The sequence below is a fragment of the Nannobrachium achirus genome (assembly GCF_963921795.1).
Source record: "Nannobrachium achirus genome assembly, chromosome: 10".
Taxonomy (NCBI): Eukaryota; Metazoa; Chordata; class Actinopteri; order Myctophiformes; family Myctophidae; genus Nannobrachium; species Nannobrachium achirus.
In genome coordinates, this window is record NC_137819.1 from 67,468,901 (window position 1) to 67,481,967 (window position 13,067).

Here is a 13,067-nt window from a genome sequence, read left to right on the forward strand (position 1 = left end):
TTAACTCATACCTCGCGATCCCCGTAGAGACCGTAGATTTCCCGCTGTACCGCGCTGCCATGCCCGTAGAGCCCGCAAAGTTTAATTAGCTTTAATCATTATGAAAGGATTAAAAGTATTAGCGCAGATTTTCGCTGATTCTGGCTCTTTAGGCCCGCCCCCCTAACTGTATCCGGTCATTTCCGGTCTGGACCGGATCCAGCTTTCCGTATCCAGTCTGAGCCTGGGCCATAGTCCCGCCTCCATTGGTTTACTGTGTAACAGAAGTGGAAGCTACTGGGCGATGGAACGCTCGTTTTTCAATCGGATTCTTGCGTTTGGAAACTTTGATCCAGTCTCTACACGCCTGGATTATGATCCCCGCACATATCGTGCGTTTTGTGCGCGAACGTGTCCACGTGTTACCATAGCGCACAGTTGGCTTTTTTCAATGCTTTTTCATGTAAACACTGGCTGATAAGCAGAGATACAGCGTGGCAACGGATATGTCTTTTTCAATGGGGTTTTTTGTATTCGAAAGCTTGTCACCGAGTCTACACGTCTACTAGATGAGTCGCGCACAGATTGTGCACGATGCGTGAGCGTGCCCACGTTAAAAGGTAAGGACAATTTGGCAGCTGCTTACTACAGCTATGTTTAAAATGGCAGAGAAAAAGTTAAGACTTCCTATCTAGCCAAGCTTTATAAACTATATTATTGTTTTAAAGAGAAAACTAAACAAAAAATAAAAATAAGCGAATAGTCTAATATTTGGTGAATGCCCTGCTATGAGCTTGTAGATCTATTTGTTAAAAGGCCTCCGAGTCCCAGTTAAAACCTACAAATATTCTCTCTTCATCAAACATTGTCCAAAACTGATCAGGTGTAAAAATAATAATAAAAAATGTAAAATAGGATGAGAAACTATTTAAAAAAAAAGGCAGTCAGAGTGGTCTTGCAGATCTCTTCTCTATACATGTTTTTGGAGCTTGTAGATCTGCTACTTTGGATGCTTTTGTTGTGATCAATTAGGACCTTAATTTGCCGGACAAGGCCAGATCTAGGAGCTCAAAAACAACTAAAAGTTACAATGTGGAGATGGTTTAACACTCACAGTAAACACACCCAAAGCATAGCATTCACCCAATATTCCAATATCAAAGTCACTAATCGACGTTGTTCACCGAAGTCGAAAGTCACTTATTTTTTAGTTTTTGTAATTGTTTTCTCTTTTAAAAAGCTATAGTTTATAAAGCTTGGCTAGATAGGAAGTCATAAGAATGAGTTGTCAATGCCCCTGGTGGATGAATGTGTTAATGCTCTATACCAGGGGTTCTCAAACCTTTTTAGGCTGTGACCCCCAAAATAAACATATTTGAACTGGGGACCCCCACCCTGACAAGCACTTGGAATTGTAGGTATTACATTTAATGTGACTCGGTTCCACAGATAAATATTGTGAAAATAGCAGATCTACATGCTCACAACGCCTCAGGTTGCGAGGCGTTGTGAACTTGTAGATCTGCTATTTTCACTGAGTGCCGGGCGAGAGTTGGACTGAAAGGACTTTCTGGATCTGGGCTTTCCTTGTACAGTAGAACAGATCCCTTTAACCAACCAATCAGCAGAATGGATCCTTTAACCAACCAATCAGCAGAGGCCCTGAACAACCGACCAATCACATCAAAGGTTAACAGGCTGAGATCCAGTGGGTCTGAAGGAAGCATGGAGCAAAGGATTGTGTAAAACCCTAACAATTTTTTCACCATTTTTCAAAGCAAAGCAGCAGTGTTGCCTTGTTTTTATTTTTTTAAAGATGAATTACTGTACATGATGATGTAATGACATCATTATGGTGTAATGACATCATAATGTCATTACACCCCCCCACCACACACACATCATTACTGTACATACCCCCCCCCCCCCTCTCTATACACACAGACCCCCCATAGACAAACACATCCCACCCTCCCACACACATCATTACTGTCATTACTGTACACCCCCCCCTCCTCCCCCAGTATTTGAAACTCAAACATTTCTCAAACAAAGCATCAAATAAAAGAAAAACTGTAGTTCTGGACCCTGGCTGATAAGTAGCCTGACACACGCACACACGTGTGGAAACAAAACAAAGCTTATCTGGAGGACTGAAGCCTGGCCCCACCCAACAGTACACCTCCACCCAACACAACACAACACCACCTTATTTTACACTAGCAGATATGGGGGGAACAACAGACCTGTACACTGGGGGAAGTTTGGATGCAGAAATTGTGAAAAACTTGTGTAATGAAGACATTTTGGTTAATGTGCTAATAGAAACACAGGTTATAAATGTGTTAGGATTTAAAAGACGTTTATAGAATGTGGTGTTCAGGTGTAAATGAGTTAATAATGTAAATATCTGTTAGTTTTTATGGTTGTGTTTGTTTGATCTCCTGAGCATTGATAAGGCATGGTCATGTTGTTAAATGACTTGTTAAAGCAGCCTGACTGAACACTGCTTCTACAGGTTGTTGTTGTTATGGAAACACATGATAAACCACACCTCCAGACAGGAAGTCACCACAGCTCGCCTCACAGCCACTTCCTGTTGGCTGTCTCACACTGAGAGCTAGGATGATAAAGGAAGGATATTGCAGAAGGGGCGTGTATCACAATGTGTGTGTGTGTGTGTGTGTGTGTGTGTGTGGGGGGGGGGGGGGGGGGGGGGTGTTGCACATAAATACGGGGGGGGAATCGAACCCAGGACCTTCTAAACTCTACCCACTGCACCACCAACATCTGTCCATCACAAGTCCCAGTCCAGCTCCCTACATGTGGTATGTATGTGTATTACTGTATGTGTGTGTACTGTATGTGGGGGGCTATAAGGGGTCCATTAGGGGTCCATATCATCATGTATCCCAGTCTAACTCCCTACATGTGGTATGTATGTGTATTACTGTATGTTTGTGTACTGTATGTGGGGGGCTATAAGGGGTCTTTTAGGGGTGTGTAATATAAGGAGTCATGTGTCACAGTCTATGCTATCCTAACCAGTCTCAGCTCCAGTTCAAAGGCGTCCGGTCGTTCCTGGGGGTTTGCAGACAGCATGTCTCTGATCAGTGGTATATATATGTATATTACTGTATGGGGGTCCTTTAGGGGTCCATAGGGGGTCCTTTAGGGGTCCATATCATCATGTATCCCAGTCTAACTCCTTACATGCTATCCTAACCAGTCTCAGCTCCATTAGGGGTCCATTAGGGGTCCATAGGGGGTCCTTTAGGGGTCCATATCATCATGTATCCCAGTCTAACTCCCTACATGCTATCCTAACCAGTCTCAGCTCCAGTTCGAAGGCATCAGGTCGTTCCTGGGGATTGGCAGACAACATGTCTCTGATCAGTGGTATGTATATGTATGTTACTGTATAGGGGTCCTTTAGGGGTCCATTAAGGGTGTATATATGTATATAAGGAGTCATGTGTCCCAGTCTAACTCCCTACATGCTATCCTGACCAGTCTCAGCTCCAGTTCGAAGGCATCAGGTCGTTCCTGGGGATTGGCAGACAACATGTCTCTGATCAGTGGTATGTATATGTATGTTACTGTATAGGGGTCCTTTAGGGGTCCATTAGGGGTGTATATATGTATATAAGGAGTCATGTGTCCCAGTCTAACTCCCTACATGCTATCCTAACCAGTCTGAGCTCCAGCTCAAAGGCGTCAGGTCGTTCCTGGGGGTTGGCAGACAGCATGTCTCTGATCAGTTGCTTCATGGAGGCCTTCATGCTCTTCTTCCTAGCAGGGATGAGAAGCTCCATCCTGGGGTTCTCTAACAACGCCTCCCCCAGAGGGACGATGTCCTCGCCCTGCTGGACGTAGGACCCCAACAGCTCCTTCTGAGTCTCCACGTCCCTGAAGGTGATGCGCTCCACCATGGCCCAGATGATCACGCCCAGGGCGAAGATGTCTGCCTTGGCCGTGTAGTGACCTTCCCACACCTCTGGGGCCATGTAGAAATCTGTTCCACACGCCGTGGACAGGAAGACTTTATTCACTGAGGCTGGTTCTTCTGGGTTCAGACCTGACGTAGAGCACACCTAAAGATAGGACACAGTTATTAATGTAACATGTAGAAATCTGTTCCACAGGCTGTGGACAGAAACACCTTGTTCACTGAGGCTGGTTCTTCTGGGTTCAGACCTGACGTAGAGCACACCTAAAGATAGGACACAGTTATTAATATAACATGTAGAAGTCTGTTCCACTGAGGCTGGTTCCTCTGGGTTCAGACCAGACGTAGAGCACACCTAAAGATAGGGAAACCGTTATTAACGTAACAACTAGGATATGATGTTACATTTATTATTGTAACACCTGGAGATGGGTCACAGTTATTAACATAACACTGTGGCATCTAGGCTTGTCACCAGAACCGATACTTCGGTACCAAGTCGACGCCAAGATTCTGAAAATGCGACGGTACTGACTTTTCTACAAAACGCAAAGTACTGTTGGTACCGAGATGCCAGATCTGGACGCTTTTTTTGTGTTGTTTTTGGGCTGTAAATGAGCGCTTATCTGGCAACCCTCTCAGGGTCTGATGCTGTGATAACGTGACGTGGACTACCCTATGGGACGACCACCGTACCACGCTTTAAGGAGAAAGACAACGCGGCGGCACACGCATCTGCGTTGCGTCGTCTCCAACCAGCAGCAACAGCTGCCCCTCCATTATTTGAAAAGCAAACCAAAAGTTGCGTATAGTACTTTGCATTTTACATTCATTTACTGAATAAATGTATGTATCTCTGTTTACATACCAAACGATCTGTCAAAAATAGCAGATCTACAAGCTCGCAGCGCGGCACCAAGCTTGTATATCTGCTATTTTTTCAATAGTTTTAAGCATAAAACAAATGGTTAAGTTAATTGTTCCACCTTGCTCAGACCGAAGTCAGCCACCTTCAGGGTGGGCTCAGGGGGTCCCTGGGGGGTCCTCGGGCCCTGGGAGATCAGGATGTTGTCTGGCTTCAGGTCTCTGTGGATGATCTGGTTCCTGTGAGGGGAGGAGAGGGGTAATAATTATTGATAACTTATTGTTTATTGATAACCTGATTAATGTTTATTGATAACCTGCTCATTGGAGATGGTTAATGTTTATTGATAACCTGATTCATGTTTATTGATAAGCTGCTTATTGAGAGGGTTAATGATTATTGATAAGCTGCTTATTGAGAGGGTTAATGATTATTGATAAAGAACACCTTATCTAACCTGCTTATCGACCAGGCTTTTATCAGCCCACTGTTGAGTGTTTTATAATGTTTTGTGGAAAGATCTGAGACGACAAATAATGAACAGAACTGGTATCTTTTTTTATTGTCCAGTTGTTGTGACTGTGAGTTTGTGGCTGACCAGCATCTATGAAGATGATAAAAGTAACAAATATTATCATTACATATCATTAGGCATGTCCAATATTATTGGCCGATATTAGCATACAAAATTATATCGGAAAATATCGGTATCGGTACCTTTTAAAATATCGGTATCGTTATCTTTTTGGAGTTGGATATTATCGGTTATCGGTAAAAAAGTCAATATCGGACATCCCTAAATATCATCATTAATTATCATTAAAACAATCATTCATCAGTGTGCAACACTGTAGCAGTAAAATAACTTCTTGATCTCCTCTTGTCTTGATTGTTTAAACATGACATCATGGGCCGCTATGCTGGATAACAGGCTTGATAAGCTCAAAGCTTATTGATTACCCAGTAATCAATACATTTGTTATCAGGTTATCGAGCTCCATAGTCCATGCCAGGGCATTCACAAATAGTGAATTTTAGTCTTCGAATTATTCGACCTCAAAGTATTCGAATAGTGGAATATTGGACAGGACTGGCCAAACTGTCAAATATTAAGTAAGCAAGAGGCCAACATTGTGAAAATAGCAGATCTACATGCTCACAACGCCTCACGTTGTGAGCATGTAGATCTGCTATTTTCACAATATTTATCTGTGGAACCGAGTCACATTAAATGTAATACCTACAATTCCAAGTGCTTGTCAGGGTGGGGGTCCCCAGTTCAAATATGTTTATTTTGGGGGTCACGGCCTAAAAAGGTTTGAGAACCCCTGGTATAGAGCATTAACACATTCATCCACCAGGGGCATTGACAACTCATTCTTATGACTTCCTATCTAGCCAAGCTTTATAAACTATGTATTAAAAAAAAGCGAATATTCGACTTCGTGAACAACATCGAATAGTGACTTTGATATTCGAATATTCTAATATTTGGTGAATGCCCTTGTATATATGTATATCTATCGATCTTTTGTGAGATACTGTATCTATCTATCTATCTATGATGGTCCAGAGGATGAACCTTGGCTCTAACATGGTCCATGCATACCTATGGAGGAAGGCCAGAGCTGAGCTCAGCTGCAGCATAAAGGATGTGTTGGTCCTCCTACTAGGCTTCCTAGACAGCAGGTAGGAGTTCATGTCTCCTCCATAGGGTTAGGGTTAGTTTTAGAGGGTTAGGGGTAGGGTCTAACCTGTGTCTCCTCCATAGGGTTAGGGTTAGGAGTTACTCTAACCTGTGTAGGAAGGCCAGAGCACTGCTCAGCTGCAGCATAAAGGATGTGTTGGTCCTCCTACTAGGCTTCCTGGACAGCAGGTAGGAGTTCATGTCTCCTCCATCACAGAAGGTTAGGGTTTAGGGTTAGGTTTAGAGGGTTAGGGTTAAGGTTAAGGTCCTACCCATGGAGGAAGGCCAGAGCTGAGCTCAGCTGTAACATAAAGGATGTGTTGGTCTTCCAACTAGGCTTCCTGGACAGCAGGTAGGAGTTCATGTCTCCTTTAGGGTTAGGGTTAGAGGGTTAGTGTTAAGGTCCTACCTATGGAGGAAGGCCAGAGCAGAGCTCAGCTGCAGCATAAAGGAGGTGTTGGTCCTCCTAGAAGGTTTCCTGGACAGCAGGTAGGAGTTCATGTCTCCTCCATCACAGAAGTCCATCACAAACCACAGGTAGTAGGAGGAGCCTCGGTCGAAGCTGATCTCACCTTTTAGAGACGTTTCTACCAGCTAGAGAGAGAGGAGAGGAGAGGAGAGGAGAGGAGAGGAGAGGAGAGGAGAGGAGAGGAGAGGATGAGAGAGGAGAGGAGAGGAGAGGAGAGGAGAGGAGAGGAGCGGAGCGGGGAGGGGAGGGGAGGGGAGGAGGAGAGGAGAGGAGAGTTAACCACAGAACACACAGCGCAGGTCCCAACCCACTGTTGAGGAAACAGCAGGTCTCAGAAGAGAAGGAACAAGTTGATCAAACTAATAGATTTATACATTTCTTTTGGTGTGTCCGTAGATCCATCCAGCACGGCTGTAGCTTTGTAAACGCTCTGTAAACACAACACGACAACAGACGCTGAGATGCTGGCCTTAAAAGCAGCCAAAGGTATGGTTCCTCCATACCTCCAAAACCTGATCAACCCCTACACCCCCACTTGTGCACTTAGATCAGCCAACACAGGGATGCTGACAGAACCCTCGCTAAAAACCCCAGGGCAAAAATCCACTTGTCCGAGACAGTTTGCCCTCCTGGCCCCCAAACTGTGGAATAAACTCCCTATCGCACTTAGAACAACGGACTCACTCGCTAGCTTTCGCCGTGGACTGAAGACTCACCTTTTCAGACTCCACCTAAACCCTTAGCACTACTGAAACACTGATTTTTTTTCTAGATTGATATTCATATGCATTTGTTATATTGTTGTTGATGTTCTGACATATTATCTTGTTTATTATGGTGATGTATTATCTGCTTATTGTAAATCGCTTTGGATTAAAAGCGTCTGCTAAATGCCTAAACTAGGGATGCCCCGATCACGTTTTTTTGCTCCCGATCCGATACCGATCAAATATTATTGCTTCCGATTCGATCCCGATCTTTCCCGATCCGATCTTTTGGCAAGGCATTAAGAAAAAAAGAATCTATTCATTCTATCACTTAGTGCAGCACTGAATCAACAAATTAAAAACAAAGCTTTTGAGTAGTGTATAGTGATATAGGCCTACTAGTGCAGTGTTTCTCAAGCATTGTGCAGCGGACCTTTGGTGTGGCCTTTGAAATTTGGCAGTGAAGTCACGATTTAAGGACTTTTAAAACCTGTTTAATACCTAAAAAAATTAAATAAAATAGACCATTACAGCATCAAAAATAATCAACAAACTATTTAAAAACTGGTAAAACATTGGCAGTGACGTCAATACGTGCGCGTCACGCGTCTCTGACGCATTCACGTTGCCTAAAGACGCATTCACGTCAGTGTCCTTGGGTCCCATGGACGCATCGCCTCCATTGGAGTCCACGTTAAAATAATTTACCACGTCGCGAAAAAAATATATTTTAAAAAGTCCAGACGCCACCATTGTTCATGGGTGAAGGCATGCTACTTAATGCTATGTTAACACAAATGAAATCCGCGTAGAAAGTCTTAAAACAGACGATAGAACTAACGACAGTGTGTTTTGAACGCCATTGTGTGTATGTGGATGGTCACAGAATTCAATGGGTGCCTGAGTTTTAGCGTAGCACCGGGCCGCTCTCTGACCATAGTGGCACAGCGTGTTAGGTGATACACCAAAAAGGGTTCCCCCACAGAACGTGTATGGCGCAGAAACATGACATGCTCACTGCTCACACAGCGACCCGCCTCCTCTCCCTCTGTCCTCTTCATTCAATAACAACTGGATACACGCGCTATTGTTTATAGATGTGGTGGACATTGGACAACGTGTTAGAAGCCACACAGGTCTTCATTGTGTCTTTACAGCAATAGCGACGATTAACGTTGTGGTGAACGTGGTCAAATAACCTTTATTGGCTCAACTACAACACGGAGGAAGCAAGCTAGCCTAGCATGTATGCTATCTGAGACAGTATGTATGTAGCCTAGACTGCCTAACTGTTTTGATTGATTATAGTGTTTTCGTGGCGGCGCCGTCCATTTGGTGGCGGCCGCCTGTGCCTTGCCCTCCCGCATCCATAGAGGGGCGGCACGTCCCTCTATGATCAACCGTTCAAAACAAAAGTAGCCGATCTACAAGCAATCCTAATCGACTGTTTTTGACCAAGTCCACTGGTTCAATGTACAGCAGAGCAAACACAAGCACGGCATTTCCCCCATTCCATAGAAGCAGTAACAGTACAAACAGGAGACATCATGATCTCACTTAGAAGATCCATATATTATCGATGTATATAAAATAACAGGTGGCTGTTGATTATGAAGACTCGGTAAAAGCTTCTATCTACGCCCCCAAGTGGTCAACATCCGATATTACCGGTTAGGTATAAAAAAAATCAAACCATCACATGACTATTTGGAAGTATTCAAATTGTAAGATTTGGAATTGTGGTTCATTTCTTTCAGACACATTTCTACGTAACATGAACATAACCATATAATAACCAATTCAAGTTAAATGCTGCACTTTGTCAAAAATGACATGACGCGTTGAATTTTTGTGGGACCCATAAAATATCTCTGGGACTCATCCGAAAGACCCGTCTTGGGTCCCGGGACTCATTACATTAAAAACCTATTAACATCACTGCATTGGCCATTTTTAAAGTTGAAACAAAATAAGTTAAGAACCAATTAACCAGTCTGCTTGAAAAGTATGCAGTAGCAGCTAGTTGACAGTGCAGAGAGACATAATTGCCTTCCTTTGATCCATTAACAAGGGGCAAATTACTACTTATTGGCATCAGCTGCCAGCTGGACACAGAGTCTGACACAATCACCTTCCCTCTGCAGTGCTCTGTCTGTCTCATTTCTCCAAAAGCCCTTGAATATGATTGAAAATGATTAAGGATTACTGTGATTATGGTAAGCTAAGCTTACGTTTCATATCGCATTCACCTTACCTGTAACTTTCACTACTACCAGAAAATATTTTTTTGAAGAAAAAAAAAGAAAACATTTTTTTTTCTTTTTTTTTCCGATATTTTTTTCCCGATCTCCGATCTTATAAAAATGACCATATCGGCGGCCGATCCGATCACGTGATCGGGATCGGGCAACTGTAAACTGTAAACAGTGCATTCTAACTGAGACACAGCGCACACGGCTGTAGCTTTGTAAACACTGTAAACATTCTAACTGAGACGCAGCACACACGGCTGTAGCTTTGTAAACGCACTTTAAACACAACACAACAGAACAACAGACTGTTGACAAAGACATGGGTCATTCACAAAGGTCAGAGGTCATAGTTCTCAAACCCTCCTGGCCCCCAAACTGTGGAATAAACTCCTACAGAGCAGTGAAGTCATGACATCACTCGCTCATCCCCCGGTTCCACGGAAGTCATTCTCTATGGAGAATAACATTGAGTCATCTTAAATCCTCTCATATAAGCATTGTAGTCCACAAATAAACAAACAGTCTTTGCGATATTGTCGGGGAGGAGGCTCTGTGTGGTTTATGATAGTCAGTCACTCATAAGTGATAAAGCCTGTTTCTGGTGAAAATGTAACTAATTGGGCGACAGTAACATTAGCGTTTTCTCACCATCAGTTGATTCTTCACATCCATATGAGTCAAACCACTGAGATCATTTGCTTATAATTGGAACACAGTTCTTATGTGACGCCCATATGAGTCAAACCACTGAGAGCATTTGTTTATAATTGGAACACAGTTCTTATGTGACGCCCATATGAGTCAAACCACTGAGATCATTGGTTTATAATTGGAACACAGTTCTTATGTGACGCCCATATGAGTCAAACCACTGAGATCATTTGTTTATAATTGGAACACAGTTCTTATATGGCGTTATATTCTTATGTGACGCCATGTGAAAAAGGTCTGTGGGAATTCAGAATGACCCTCAATGACCATACATGTATTTTAGATATCAATTTTAAGGTTTTTATATAAAGTTTTTATATAAAGTTTTTTACTGAGTAGGTACGTGGTCCTGCGCTCTTTTTCTATCTGATGCAGCGTCACACAATAGCATCAAAAGTAGCAGATCTGCAAGCTGGGAACGGGCCACGAAGCGACACGTTTGGAGCTTGTAGATCTGTTACTTTTATTGTATTGTTCGGTCAGACCATAACAAAGTCACATACATACTGTATGCATCACATTTAAAGGAGTTTAACTATAATCATTAACATTTAAAGTCAATGGCCTTTTGGCAGGTGTCTGCTCTGAACAAAACACACATAACTTATTTCACATGTAACCAGATGTGCAAGAAAAAATAAAAGGCCTTTCTTGACCCTTTCAGAATGTTGTAAATGAGTGGTGTTGCCCTTTAAACAAAGCATCAACAACACACAGCATTCCTTAAGAAGCACATCTGCTTCTGTTCCACACAACAACATCTGGCCCCGAGTTCTGCTTGTACCCACACACACACATGTTGAGGGAGAGGCCTGTGTGTGTGTGTGTGTGTGTGTGTGTGTGTGTGTGTGTGTGTGTGTGTGTGTGTGTGTGTGTGTGTGTGTGTGCGTGCGTGCGTGCGTGCGTGTGTGTGTGTGCAGCACACGGCCAGAAGACGCCAAGTCTTACCGCTGAGAGAAAGCATCCGTTTAGGTTTAACAGAACTAACATTTATCAGGAGTCTTTAAAGGACCTACACCATGAATTTTCACTTTTTCTATTTGGGGTCCCACTGGCACCTTCTATCCTCACAAAGTCCTATTTCTGACCATTGTGTCTTTCTCTGGTTTTGGGAAGACAGAGATGAAAAGCTTTCCACGGGTTCTCAGAACAGTGCTGTTCTGAGAGTTGATCCGTGTTTTTTTTTATACATAAATACAATGCAGGTGGGGTTGATTGTCTAATGTAGATTAACTTTCTGTAATGTCTGGTCTAGCAACGGTCGCCCTGAGCTGCAACATTATCCTATTTTTGTATTGGCCCAATATTAACATTATTTGTTTAAATTATTATTTTTTTCAAAAAACTTTTTTTTCAAAAACTTTTTTTTTCAAAAACTTTTTTTTTTCAAAAACTTTTTTTTTTCAAAAAACTTTTTTTTTTAAACTTTTTTCAAAAAACTTTTTTTTTTCAAAAAACTTTTTTTTTCAAAACATTTTTTTTTTTTTTTACTTTTTTTTTAATACATAAATACAATGCAGGTGGGGTTGATTGTCTAATGTAGATTAACTTTCTGTAATGTCTGGTCTAGCAACGGTCGCCCTGTGTCATTTGACAGTAGGCCTATAACATACAACATAGGCCTACAGTAGGCTATCCAAGCTGTACACTGACTACTTTACATTGTATCAAAGTGTCCCATGAAGAGATAGAATTAAATATGAGCAGACATGAGAGGGGTGGACTCTCACTTCTGTGAGATATTGTAGATACTGTACATACTGTAGATACATGGTAGCCTCCTTACCTCTAGATGGACACTGTGGTGGTGATGGTTCATTCTTACCTCTAGATAAAGAACAGAGCTGATAGATCTATTAGATCCTTACCTCTAGATAAAGAACAGAGCTGTTAGATCCATGGTTCATCCTCTGGGCCAGTCCATCTCTCTGCAGAACACATTCCTCCAGGTGAATGACGTTAGGATGCTGGCTCTGGATGCTGCTCAGAGCCCAGAACTCTCTCAGTGCCAGCTCTACGTTCTCAGGCGAGTGGCAGCGGATCTTCTTGACGGCCACGCGGGCTCCGCTCCGCCGCGCCAACGCCTCGTACACCACGCCGTAGCTGCCCCGCCCGATCTCCTGCACCAGCTGGTACCTGGGCTGCTCCTCAGGGACCCCCTGGAGCTCAGGGACCCCCTGCAGCTCAGGGAGTTCCTTAGGCTGGACGCTGGAGAGCAGCCCGAGGCTCATCCTCTCCCTCTCTCTGAAAACACAGGTTTATAAACACATTTAAGACATGGAAAGTATCTGTGGCATGTGATCTTAGCCACTTCAATCATAGTTTTATACTTGTAGATCTGCTGTATATTTTTTGGATTTTTTAAGCAAACTTTTTCAACTCAAATCTCTGGGTCTCTGGAACAACATTATGTTCAGATGGGGGTCCACGGCCAAATACATATACTTC

General features: G+C 43.0%; 1 protein-coding gene across 1 annotated transcript in view; it reads right to left on the bottom strand.

The window, feature by feature from the left end:
- Positions 1 to 2,724: 2,724 nt before the first annotated feature.
- pdik1l (PDLIM1 interacting kinase 1 like) overlaps positions 2,725 to 13,067 on the bottom strand; it is a 13,329-nt gene continuing 2,986 nt past the window's right edge. Inside the window, exons 2-5 of the mRNA XM_080735993.1 lie at positions 12,488 to 12,863; positions 6,890 to 7,074; positions 4,915 to 5,032; positions 2,725 to 4,073 (exon numbers count right to left, since the gene is read on the bottom strand). Coding sequence (XP_080592119.1) covers positions 3,633 to 4,073; positions 4,915 to 5,032; positions 6,890 to 7,074; positions 12,488 to 12,863 — 1,120 coding nt within the window. The 3' untranslated portion in view covers positions 2,725 to 3,632. The remainder of the gene's footprint in view (positions 4,074 to 4,914; positions 5,033 to 6,889; positions 7,075 to 12,487; positions 12,864 to 13,067) is intronic.